Source organism: Myotis lucifugus, unplaced genomic scaffold (assembly GCF_000147115.1).
Source record: "Myotis lucifugus unplaced genomic scaffold, Myoluc2.0 scaffold_6, whole genome shotgun sequence".
Lineage (NCBI taxonomy): Eukaryota > Metazoa > Chordata > Mammalia > Chiroptera > Vespertilionidae > Myotis > Myotis lucifugus.
In genome coordinates, this window is record NW_005871054.1 from 17,971,455 (window position 1) to 17,984,238 (window position 12,784).

At 36.0% G+C, this 12,784-nt stretch overlaps 1 protein-coding gene across 1 annotated transcript in view; it reads left to right on the forward strand.

Annotated features, from left to right (window-relative positions):
- The first annotated feature begins 6,209 nt into the window (after positions 1-6,209).
- The window catches only part of SOS1 (SOS Ras/Rac guanine nucleotide exchange factor 1), a 75,400-nt gene continuing 68,825 nt past the window's right edge, over positions 6,210-12,784 (forward strand). Inside the window, exons 1-2 of the mRNA XM_023746182.1 lie at positions 6,210-6,230; positions 8,031-8,156. Coding sequence (XP_023601950.1) covers positions 6,210-6,230; positions 8,031-8,156 — 147 coding nt within the window. The remainder of the gene's footprint in view (positions 6,231-8,030; positions 8,157-12,784) is intronic.

Consider the following 12,784-nt stretch of genomic DNA (forward strand, 5'->3'; position numbering starts at 1 on the left):
ACTTCCTGGCTGCCAATAGAGAACACCACAGGGCCCTTGCTGGTTTGTCTCAGTGGTTAGAGCATCAGCCCACAGAGTGGGTTTGATTCCCAGTCAAGGGCACATACCTTGGTTGCAGGTTCGATCCCCATCCCTGTCGGGGAACGTGTGGGAAGCAACCAGTTGATTGTATCTCACATCAATATCTATTTCTCTGTCTCTCCCCCTCTCTCCCTTTCACTCACTCTCTTTCTAAAGATCAATAGAAAAAAATATCCTCGGGTGAAGATTAAAAAAACACACAAAACACCACAGGGTCCACAGGGTTTGAATCTGCCACCACCCCTCCAACCTAAAGCAGAAGTTGGGAGCACTGCTTTCTCCCTTATACTTATGTCTCATTTCAGTAGATTGAGGTTTAAAATGAGATTTTTTTTTTTAAAATAAAACCAAATAGCTTGAGCCCTCTTTGTATTAAAATATAAGCTCAATGAGAGCCAGGACTTTGTATATCTTGTATACTACTGGGTCTCTGACATTTAGAATAGCATCTTGTACACAGTAGACATTCAATAAATATTTTTTGAATGAGTCCCAACTGAGGGGAAATTTTTTTTCTTTTTTTCATATTCTTATCCCCCTCTGCCATTGATAAGTATAAGGAAAGAGACTTAGACTAAACTAAATTAAGGCTTTAATATGAATGGTTCATAGCAAAGAGAGATTTTTCAGCATACAAATCTAGTTATGTCAGTGGTTGGTTTAAAAGTCTTCAATTTTCTGCTTTCCTGATCACTTTCCACCTCCTTGGCATGACATACAAGCCCGCCCTTTCTAGTCTTAGCTTTCCCCACAGGTACTCTTCGGTCCAGTTCTTGCAGTTTCCCCAGCACATCATTTTGTCTTGGCCTCTATGTCTTTTTTACTAAAAACCCTGCTTCCTTATCTACTGCCTGTTGAATCTTATTTATCCTTTATTCTGCAGTTCAAGAATGTTTTACTTGTGAAGGCTTCTGATACTTCTCACATATCAACAGCTAGGTTATTCTTTTTTTGGTCATCACTGTACCTTAAATATTAACTTCATTTTATCCTCATCATATTGTGCGAAGTCATTGTTTATGTGCCTAGCTCCTCTGTGAGCTGAAATCTTGAAGGGCAGTTGCCATGTCCTCATTCATTTTTGTGTCCCCAGCAAATAAGAGGAGCTCAGGGGGGAAAAAAAAGATTTTTGCATACATTATATACGTGGACCTAAAGAGTAATAGGCCCCAAGAAATGAACAAATATTTTAGTCCATTTTATTTATGGAAAAGATTTAAGCTCTTTAACTTGTTTTATTTTTGTCTTTAAAATTTTTTTGGCAAAGGATTTCTACTTTGATTTTTAAATGAAACTCAGAATGAGAAGAAATAAGCATCTAAAACATCAAACATTGATTAAGCAGTCATAATACTGAGAGATTTAACAATACAAATCTTTGTTATTTGTGATTGTAAAGGTTTTGAGAATACCAGTTTTATTTCAAATTCTCCTGTTATAATTATAAATAAAAGCAGATCTGGGCCCAAGATATGACAAAATACAATCTAGAAGCCTTTCTAATTCTTCAGAGAGCCATTAGCTAGAAAAGGCTATTAAAGATTCATCAGAATTCAACATAGTTTATTCTGGCAGTTTACCCAAGGGATTCTGAATACACTTAGAGGATTCATATATCAAAGAGCTAGGAATTGATTTAGACCTAATCCTTTTGCTTTTTCAGATTCCACAAAATCTGGCAATACTAGCCAACAAAGTTGCTTCTGAATCTTAGAAATTACTAGAGACGAACTGTCAAAATAGAAGCAGTCAGTTCTTAAGGAAAGTTTAAAATTCAATGGGTGGCACCTTTGTTGAAGATCATGATTATATCTTCAAAGAAATACTGTCATGATCATATGAATTCTTATTCATGGCTATCATTAATTCTTTAGTGAATTTTTGCACTTATTTTACTTAAATTAACTAAAGTAATTGCATTTAAAGAAGTATATGAAGTTTTCTATGTCAATAAAATAATATTTTCAAAAAATGGAAAAAAAGGGAAAAGTCACACCTAGTTTAAACCCAATTCTAATGTTGATTTTAATTGTGAGTGCACACACACAACCTCAGTGAATATCAGCCATGGATGGCTTCAGAAGGCTGTCCCAAGGTTTGACAGGGAAACCTGTTCTGCATAATCTTGAATAGGGATCATTTGATCTATTAAATGTCTTTGGGTACCATTTATATGGATTGGAACACATGGAATACTTTGGCTGTAACACTATCTCATAGAAGATTTTTATTCTATCTGTATAGTAAATGTAATACTACTGTCTGCTCATTAAAGAAATCTCTTAGTAGTATCTTCCTTGAAAGATAAAGAGCAAAGTCTGTGTATTTCAGGAATTGGTACTCTGCTTATCTTTAAACATTTACCATTGCCTATGTTTTTCAGTCAGTCAGAGGTTTGAAGTATTGTTTCTGTTTTTAAGGAAGTAAAATAATTTATTACTCTCTTGTATAAATGAACTTTGTGAACCCTATTTGACAGATATAAGATATAATAAAGGTTAATGTCCAGAAACTTAGAAGAACAGTGGCATCATGCATTATTTATCTAATAGGTTATATTTATAAATATCAATGAATAAAAGTATTTGAATTTCTAAAATTTTATGTTATGCAAGGTATCAAACATAACATTTGAATTATATGTGTCTGAATTTTAAACATTGCCAAGTTTTTGTTTGTTTTTAAACCATAGCATTTCACCGCTTTGGTTATATACAATTCATTTGATTCTATATATTAGAGTATTAGGTCCATATGAGCAGGGACTGTTTTTTTGTTTCTTTGTTTTTGGTTAATCCTCACCTGAGGATATTTTTTTCCATTGATTTTTAGAGAGTGGAGTGGATGGGGAGAGAGAAACATTGATGTGAGAGAGACACATCGATTAGTTGCCTCTTGCACATGCCCAGACCAGGACCAGGGATCGAGCCTGCAACCAAGGTACATGTCCTTGACTGGAATCGAAACCGGGACCCTTCAGTCTGAGGGCCGACACTCTATCCACTGAGCCAAGTCAGCTAGGGCAAGAAACCACTTCCTTTGCTCATCCATAAGAAGCAACTTCCTTATCCATTAAAGTTTTATCATGAGATTGCAGGAGTTTAGTCACATCTTCAGACTCCACTTCTAAATCTAGTTCTCTTACTGTTTCTACCACATCTGTAGTTACTTCCTCACTGAAGTCTTGAATCTCTCAGAGTCATCCATAAGGGTTAGAATCAACGTCTTTTAAAGTCCTGTTAATGTTGATATTTTGACATCTTTCCATGAATCATGAATATTCTGAATGACATCTAGAATGTGAATCTTTTTCAGAAGGTTTTTATTTTGCTCAGATCTATCAGAGGTACCACTATCTATGGCAGCTATAGCCTTATGAAATGTTTTAAGTAATGAGACTAAAAAGTTGAAATTACTTCTTGATCCATGGGCTACAGAATGTATATTATGTTAGCAGGCATGAAAGCTACATTAATCTTATATATCTCCACCAGAGCTTTTGGGTGACCAGGGGCATTGTCAATGAGCAGTAATATTTTGAAAGGAATCTTTTGTTCTGAGCAGTAGGTCTCAACAGTGGTCTTAAACTGTTCAGTAAGCCATGTTGTAAACAGATGTGCTGTTATCCATGGTTTGTTGTTCCATTTATAGAGCACAGAGTAGATTCAGTGTCATCCTTAAGGGCCCTAGGATTTTCAGACTGGTAAATGAGCACTGGCTTCAACTTAAAGTCAAAATATCAACCTCTGATAGGTATTTACCTGATAGATATTACCTGGAAGTACAGATGCAGAAGAAAAGGGAAGAGGTCAAAATAGCAACATTAACAGGACTTTAGAAGAAGCTAATTTTAACTGTCATGGATGACTTTGAGAGGTTCAAGACTTTGAGAGGTTCAAGATGTGGTAGAAACAGCAAGAGAACTAGAATTAGAAGTGGAGCCTGAAGATGTGACTGACCTGCTTACAGTCTCATTAGCATCTAACTAGAGAGTCTCCTGTCCTTGGAAGTTTTGAAGCCAGGCATTGACTTCTCTTCTTCAGCGATGAAAGTCCTAGTTGGCATCTTCTTCCAATATAAGGTTGTTTATTTTTTAAAAAATATATTTTATTGATTTTTTACAGAGAGGAAAGGAGAGAGAGAGTTAGAAACATCGATGAGAGAGAAACATCGATCAGCTGCCTCCTGCACACCTCCTACTGGGGATGTGCCCGCAACCCAGGTACATGCCCTTGACTGGAATCGAACCTGGGACCTTTCAGTCTGCAGGCCGACGCTCTATCCACTGAGCCAAACCGGTTCCGGCAAGGTTGTTTAATCTACATTGAAAATCTGTTATTGAGCATAACCACCTTCATTGATTATCCTAGTTAGATCTTCTGGATAACTTGCTGTAGCTTCTACAACAGCATTTGCTGCTTCACCTCGTGCTTTTGTATTATGGAGAGAGCTTCTTCCTTGATCCTCATGAACCAACCTCTGATAGCTTCAGACTTTTCTTCTGCAGCTGTATTGCCTCTCTCAGCCTTGACAGAATGAAGAGAGTTAGGGCCTTATTCAGGATTAATCTTTGATTTAGTGGGGGGGCTGGAGGGGGGGCTTGTGGCTGGCTTGATCTTCTATCCAGACCACTAATACTTTCTTTAGATCAGCAAGAAAGCTGTTTCGTTTTTTTTTTCATTTGTGTGTTCACTGGAGTAGCACTTTTAATTTCCTTCAAGAACTTTTCATTTGCATTCATAACTTGGCTAACTGGCATGAGAGGCCAGCTTTTTTGCCTGTCTTGACTTTTGACATGCTTTTCTCACTAAGCTTAATCAGTTCTAGATTTTGATTTAAAGTGAGAGATATGCGACTCTTCCTTTCACTTAAACACTTATAGGTCATTGTAGGGTTATTAATTGGCCTAATTTCAATATTGATGTGTCTAAAGAATAAGGAGGCCCAGCCCAGCCAGCTTGGTTCAGTGGTTGAGCATTGACCTATGAACCAGGAGGTCATGGTTTGATTCCTGGTCTGGTTTGCGGGCTCGATCCCCACTATGGAACCTGCAGGAGGCAGCCAATCAATGATTCTCTCTCATCATGATGTTTCTCTCTCTCTCTCTCCCTCCCTCCCTCCCTCCCTCCTTCCTTCCCTCCCTCTCTCTCCCTTCCTCTCCGAAATCAATAAAAATATATTTTAATAAAAGAATAAGGAGGCCCAAGGAGAGGGAGAGAAATCAGGAATGGCCCATTAGTGAGCAGTCAGAACACACACATTTATTGATTAAGTTCAACATCTTCTATTGGTGTGGTTCGTGGTGCCCCAAAACAATTACATAGTGATATCAAAGATCACTGATCACAGACTACCATGACAAATATAATAATAATAAAAAGTTTGAAATGTTGTGAGAATTACCAAAATGTAACACACAGACACGAAGGGGGCAAATGCTGTTGGAAAATGCCACTGATAGGCTGGCTCAAAGCAGAGTTGCCACAAACCTTCAGTTTGGTAAAAAAACACAATATATAAAAAGTGTGATAAAGTGAAGCACAATAAAATGAGATGTGCTTATATATCCTTCATCTAATAGAATATCTGATATTTAATAGATTCAGTAAATCAGTTAAATGAATGAGATTAATTCTGACTTAGAAAAATGTAAGAAACAAGGCTGTCTTCCCAGCTGAGGTGCGATCTGGGTTTTGAAAGTCAAATAGGTAACTGAAAGGGTAAGAGAATGAATGATAGAACAGTGTGAATGAAACTGCGCGACATGTTTCAGCAAGCTGAAAATTTATTGCTTCAGCATAAAATGTAAATTGAAAAGCAGCTCGGAATGGAGCCATATTAATGAAGAATTTAATTTCATATAATGCATTGTGATCCTTTGTGTAAAAATGGGTAAAAAATGATCCCTTTACCTTTTTAGATTCTAAAGATAATGCTGTTTGCATTTATGACATGCCAGTGTTTAATTATGACAACATATTTCAAGCCAAGTTTTATGTAGAAGCCCACTATATAAGTAGACACAATTCATGGGCATTCTGCTCCTTATACTGAAGGGGTGTTAGGACACTCCCAAGACTCCTTCAGGCTTGAAAGTCAGCATTTTCATGGAAAGAGTTCTGGCCTACATGCCAGGAAGCCGAGGTTCAGTACGTAAAGTATTATCAGTTAGCTATAGGATTGTGGGTGTCTCCTTTTTTTCTCATCTGCTAAATAGAGGGACTGAGTTAAATGAGTTCTAAAGACCCTTTTATTTCTAATACGTGGTTTTGTAAATCTATAGCTATTGTTTGTGATGCTGGAGCCTTGGACAGGAATGTAACCCCCAATTAGAGCTTATTTTCCAGGACTACATCTTAGTGAAATCAGGGCAGTCTTTACTGTGTTTTTCACACACCACACACACACACACACACACACACACACACCACATTTGTGAGACACAGTTCTATGTGAGATACAGCTTTTCTTGTTCAACTTTTTTTCTATGTTATATTTGAGGTTTTGGTTGGATAGGTGTTGATATCTAGCAAGTTACTTGAAATGTTGTTCTAAGACTTGGGAGAGAAGTCAGAACTAATAGATTTGGAATCACCCACACAGGTGATAGTTCAAAATGTGGAAGAAAATGAGATTACTTGGGCAAAGAGAAAAAGGGAGAAGACAGTCAAGGATAAAATCCACATTTGAGGGGTGAAGGAAGATTGACAGCCTCTGTGTATGAGGAGATTTTTATAAACAGTGTATCATATAATGAGTTTTAAAAATATACATGAAAAGTACATAGATAAGGATATGTTTGTATATATATGTACTCAGTACTTTTTAAAGAAGAATACCATACTAAGTGTCCTTGGCCAGTGAGTGCTATACACTTTCATTTCATGAGTGCTCTACTTCCCTTAGAGAGACGAACATATTTAGAAACATGTATTGTCCCTGGAACTGATTTTCAGCCATTTTTTTAAAAGGAGGAAAAATGTTGACCCATAGGGACGCAAGTAAATATTATGCTGATTATTAAAATGTAAGTTTTACAGAGGCCAGTGGCCTGAGGTGCCTCCAAAGAAATAATAACAAAATAAAGGTAAAGATTATTAAGTGTTTATGAATGAGTGACCACCAAATTATCTTCCTAAAGTATAGACAGTACAAATCATCAAAAGTACTCATTTTGTGTCCCTTGATATAGGGTGACTTTGTGTTCAACAAACATTTATCAAGCTTGTATTATGTGCGCATCATTATGCTGGAGTTACAATGATGAATAAGATAAGAAATATCCCTCTTGTATTTTATCATTTAATAGGAAAGATAGAGTTAAGTAAGGGACAGAGATCCATAGGAGTTCAATTTTGCCCAAGTGGTATATTAAGTAAATGTTCCAGCTACCACTGGTACTTGACAAAAACCATATAAACTGTATCTATCCCTGGCTCAGCCTCTCCCACCCTCTCTATATTCCCACAGGGTAACTGTGGTTTAAGAAAAAAAATATTGAAATTATGCAATTAGATATGTGGACCTCCAAGAACATGTTAATAAGCATGTATGGTGCATGTGGCTGGGGAAAAGGTTGAGAACTTCTGACTCTTCTGACTTCTGTGTCATAACACTCAAATTTGTATTTGTGAGCCATACCATGTTCTTGAGTACAAACCCACAGTAAAAAAAAAAAAAAAATTTATTTGGCCCTGGCCGGTGTACATCAGTGAAGCATTGGCCCACGCACCGAAGGGTTGTGGCTTTGAGAGGCGTGTGCAGGAGGCAACCAATTGATGTGTCTCTCTCACATTGATGTTTCTCTTTCTCTCTACCTTCTCCTCCCTCCCTTCCACTCTCTGAAAAGCAAAGTATCCTCAGGTGAGGATAAAAAAAAATTATTGGTTTTGTTTGTTTAATTAGATGAAACAAACCTAAATTTTAATTACTTTGCTTTTTGTTTATAGGTCCAGGGACAAGTTCATCCAACTCTTGAGTCTAGTGACGATGCTCTTCAGTATGTTGAAGAATTAATCTTGCAGTTATTAAATATGCTATGCCAGGCTCAGCCCCGAAGTGTTTCAGATGTAGAGGTATGATAAATTTGCATTGTATTTAATATATAAAACCTATGTGTTTATTGTAATTTTAGTGAAGGGGAAAGAGTTGCTCTTCAGTTCAACTCTTTAAAAATTAAAGATTGGATTTATTTTAACTTTGTATTGGGAGTATGATAGCTTGTTTATGTTTTAGCTGTCAAACCATTCCATGTTTTGCTTTTAATCTAAAATGATCTTTTGTTGGCCTCTAAACATTACTTCTTATGCTAAATTATATTATATATTTTCATACCTTTAAGAGTAGAATATGTCCAAGTATTTTATTTGTTTGTTTGTTTTGTAAAGCTAGCTATCCTTTCGAGAACATCACAGTTAATATTTTGATCTTCAGGTATTACATGTATTTTAGATAGTAAGTGGACCCCTTTCTACCATTTGGGAGGGAAACACCTAAAAATCTAGGAAAGAAGTTCTACAATCTGTTTCAAAGATGACATGACTCCTGTCCTTTTAGGGTTATAGTTTAGTGGAGATAGAGATAGGTATATGGATAATAACATAATGTGATATATACTATGAGTAAATGGGATGTGGGAAATTTTAAAAGGAGCAAACTAAAAGATAGGCTTTGGGGCTTAAGGTTAGCATCTCAGAAGTAGAGGCATCTAAACTGAAGGAGTCAAAAGTTTGAGAGGAAAGAAATAAGGTTTGAAGTACTGCGAATGGGAGATGGAGCTGGAAAAATAAAAGACGCTTATGGCAATCAATGATGGATCATTTGACGTTAATGACCTCAAATGTATAGTTGTACAAATCTTTGTGACATTTCCTTTGCAGTACTCAAATGTGGGCACACGCACAAAATTGTTGGGTTAAATGGTATTTCACCATGGATATACAGTAGAAGAACAGTAGGGCAAAGGAGTTGTGAAGACTGGTAATAGCAGTGCTTTAGAGCCCTTTTCAGGACATAACGCACATAGAATATAATAATGATTTTAAGGCGCACAGTGGCTGGGGAGGAGAGATCTCTGTCTACCCCAGGCCTGCTCTGTTTCCCTGAGGGTTGAGGCTTATCCAATGAGAAACTACTGAAAATAACATCAGAGAATCTAAATTGGATAAGGAAAAAAGTGAAATGTAGTAATAGCTGATGTTTGAGTACTTGCTACAGTATTATGCACTGGTCTAAACACTTTTATGTTTTACATTTCATTTAAAGTTTTTAATAACCCCATGAAGATGATACTACTTTTCCCCTTATTAGAATGAAGACTCCAGGGATTTTTTTTCTTGTTCACTGCCAGATTCCTACCACCTAGAACTGGCACTGAGAAGGTACTCAGGAAATAGGTATTGAATGAATAAATGTGGAAACTGAAGTAGAAAGGGTAAATAAGTTGCCCAAGGTCACAACTATAAGTAGAGAAGCCAAGACTTTAACCCAGAAAGTCTAAGTTTTGGGGGCATACATTACCACTAAGCTATTCTGCCAGGTGGGAGAGAGCAGGCAGATTGGAAAAATATGGAGGGAACGAGGTATTGGATTTCCTAATAAGGTCAGAGAACTGAGAACACTAGAATACCTGAGTGAGAGCAGAGAAGAATAGATTGGGATCAGAGACAGTTGTTGGAATTTAAGGTTTCTTTAGTAACATTGTTACAAAACAGGATGTGGCCATGTGGTGGTGGCTGGACTAGAGGTGATGAATTAAGAGGCCATGGTACTTTATGTATCCTTAATGTAGACGTGAAGTCCCACAAGATGATGCAGGACTTTACATGAGAGTGGAAAAGAGTGATGTTCCAGAAGCAGCTTGCAGAGTGAAAAAGATGCAGAATTCACCTTCATGTGGGTTTTGAGACAAGGGCAGTCCTACCCTAAGTTTTTAGGGGAGATCCAGATTTCAGTTGAGTAGAGAGATATTGAGGAACATCAAATTACAGAGGTTGTGAATGTAGGAGAGATTGTGTACTATGGAATAGTAATTTACTTTGATTACTTAAGTAATTCAAAGTAGATTTCATACATTTTATCCCTTTTTCCCTTTGAATTATAAGGTCAAATGTCTTTTATTCAAAATTTCTTTTAGGCACTGATTACAGTGGGCTTCAGAGTAGATCTTGAATAGAACTGGTTACCTGACTCTCCTCATTAACAATTTCATTTGCTCTTTTGGATTCTAGTTGGGTTCACCCACAGCGTTTATAAAATGCAGCATGTAACCCTATGCCTACTGTATTAAAATGGAAAAAAAGGTCTTGTCTTGCTTATCATTCCAATGTTGGTACATCCCAGGACTTTGCTAGTTTGGTAACATTGCATAGACTCAAAAAGCTCTTTCCAGATATGTTGTACTATACCTATGTTTATTTAATTTCCTCCTTTTAATTAATATAGAAACTAATTCATTACTTTTCTAGTATTGAAGGAGATCATGACTTCTTGGAAATACTAATGAGTCTCTCAGTCTTTCACTTGCACATATTTAATCAATATGTACTTAAGACTAAATAAAAAAGGATATTTTATAGTTTTTTAGTACTCAGAAAATTTCTGAGATATCAAAGATATTTACCCTACGTCCTATCTTATGATTTTTAAGCACTTAATCTGGGCCCTTAAGATAGATGTAGCCATGTGATATTCCATTGAGCTGGCTTTAGGGTTGGGAATGAATTTTTGAAAGAGAATATGACAGTAATAGAAATAGCAGTCAGTTATATAATAGGCTTCGTAATTTCAAAGTACTGCCATATATATTTTTATGTCCTTACAACAACCCGGTAGAGTAGTAGTTATTCTCCTTATTTTATTTTTTAAATGTTTTATTGATTTTTTTTTTTAAGAAAGAGAGAGAGGAAGGGAGAAGAATAGAGAAATAGAAACTTCGATGAAAGAGAAACACCAATTCGCTGCCTTCTGCACCTTCCCTACTGGGGATCGAGCCTGCAACCCAGGCATGTGCCCTAATCAGGAATCAAACCTGTGACCTCTTGATTCATGGGTCGAGGCTCAACTATGGAGCACACCAGCCAGGCTCTCCTTATTTTATATATTAGACTGTTAACCTCAGAATGGTAGAATAGATTTTTTTTTTTTTAAAGATGGAAACCTGGGTCTTTTCCAATCAAGAGTCAAATACCCTTCTTTATCTACCATTCCTGGCAGGGTATTTAGATAAGAATATGGAGATATTTAGATGAACGTAATTGTATCTTAGATTCTTCTATCAGTAAGTAATTTTTCATTTTATTCGTTTATTAGAATTCTTTCTTTCTTTCTTTTTAATATCCTCACCTGAGGATATGTTCATTGATTTGAGACAGAGAGAGGGAAACAACGATGTGAGAGTGAAACATCAGTTGCTTCCCGTATGTGCCACAAACAGGGATTGAACCTGCAACCTTTTGGTGTACAGGATGATGCTCCAACCAACTTAGCCACCTGGCCAGGGCTCTTTATTTCTTTAATACATTTTCAAAATTTTAAAAATACATTTGTGGAGCTTTTAAAGTAATAAGGGCTGTGAATTTAGCAAGACTTTCAAATAAATTTTGGGGTAAGAGAGAATTCATCAAAATTTTTTAAAAATTGAGGACCATATAAAAATGTACTAAAAAAATAGATCAGTCCGAGTTAGTGGAATATATGCATTTTTTATCTTTCTAAAGAATACATTTTGATTACTTTAAAGAATAAGCATAATTCAAAGTGGAGTGACAGTTCTTGCTTAATATTGGGCCCTTAGGGGATTTGTTTTAATCACAAACTAAAAATGATTTGTAGTTGCCCTATAGCTTTAGGAAATTAGGTACTTAAAAGTACTTGAAAATTGATGGATTACATACATATCTTTAGTTTTGCTAATTAAAATGTATTGATAATTTGTACTGCAGATCATTACAAATTGAAAAATCATAGTCCAAATGAATGGGATTTGTTTCATTGATGTAGCCAATATTCACTAATCCATGATACTAATAGCTGAATATCTGTTGTCGATTGAGCAGTGTTCCAGATCAATAGGAAGTATATATAAATGCTCTGGGAATGCAGAGGAGGGGTATATATTATTTGGCCCTGTCTTTTCAAAATAATTTGTTTTAAAAGTTTGTGTATAAAAGTTGCTCAAATCTGGTTTGTTCTCCCCCTCCTCATTTTTTATACTTAATCTTATTAAAAATAAAAGCAAAAACTAGTATTATTTCTTATGTGATAAGTCCTTGGTAAAGTATTTTCTTTGTATAATTTCTTAGATCTTATTCTTTCATAATGGTACATGTTCATTATTTCTCTCTGGTTGTCTAGAGTGATTTTTATTTGTAATGTCTTTCCTGTTTCCCTTGTTTACCTATGTGTCCTGTATTTAACCAACTTTCATTTCTTAGGGCACCGACACATTTTTTTTTTCATTTAACTCAGGGTTTCTTGGATTCCTTATCTTTGACTGTTTTTCCCCCCGTGAGTCATATCCTAAAACTTTAAAAGTTTGCTTCCCTTTTCCATTCATTTTTTTCTTTAACTTTTTCTTTTTCTTTGAATCCTAAAGAATCCTTGTAATTTTCTAATACTTTCCATTAACATTTAGATTTCCTAAGTAAGTTCTCCATATTTTCTACCTTTCTAGACAAAAAAATCTCCCACACATTCTAAGCCT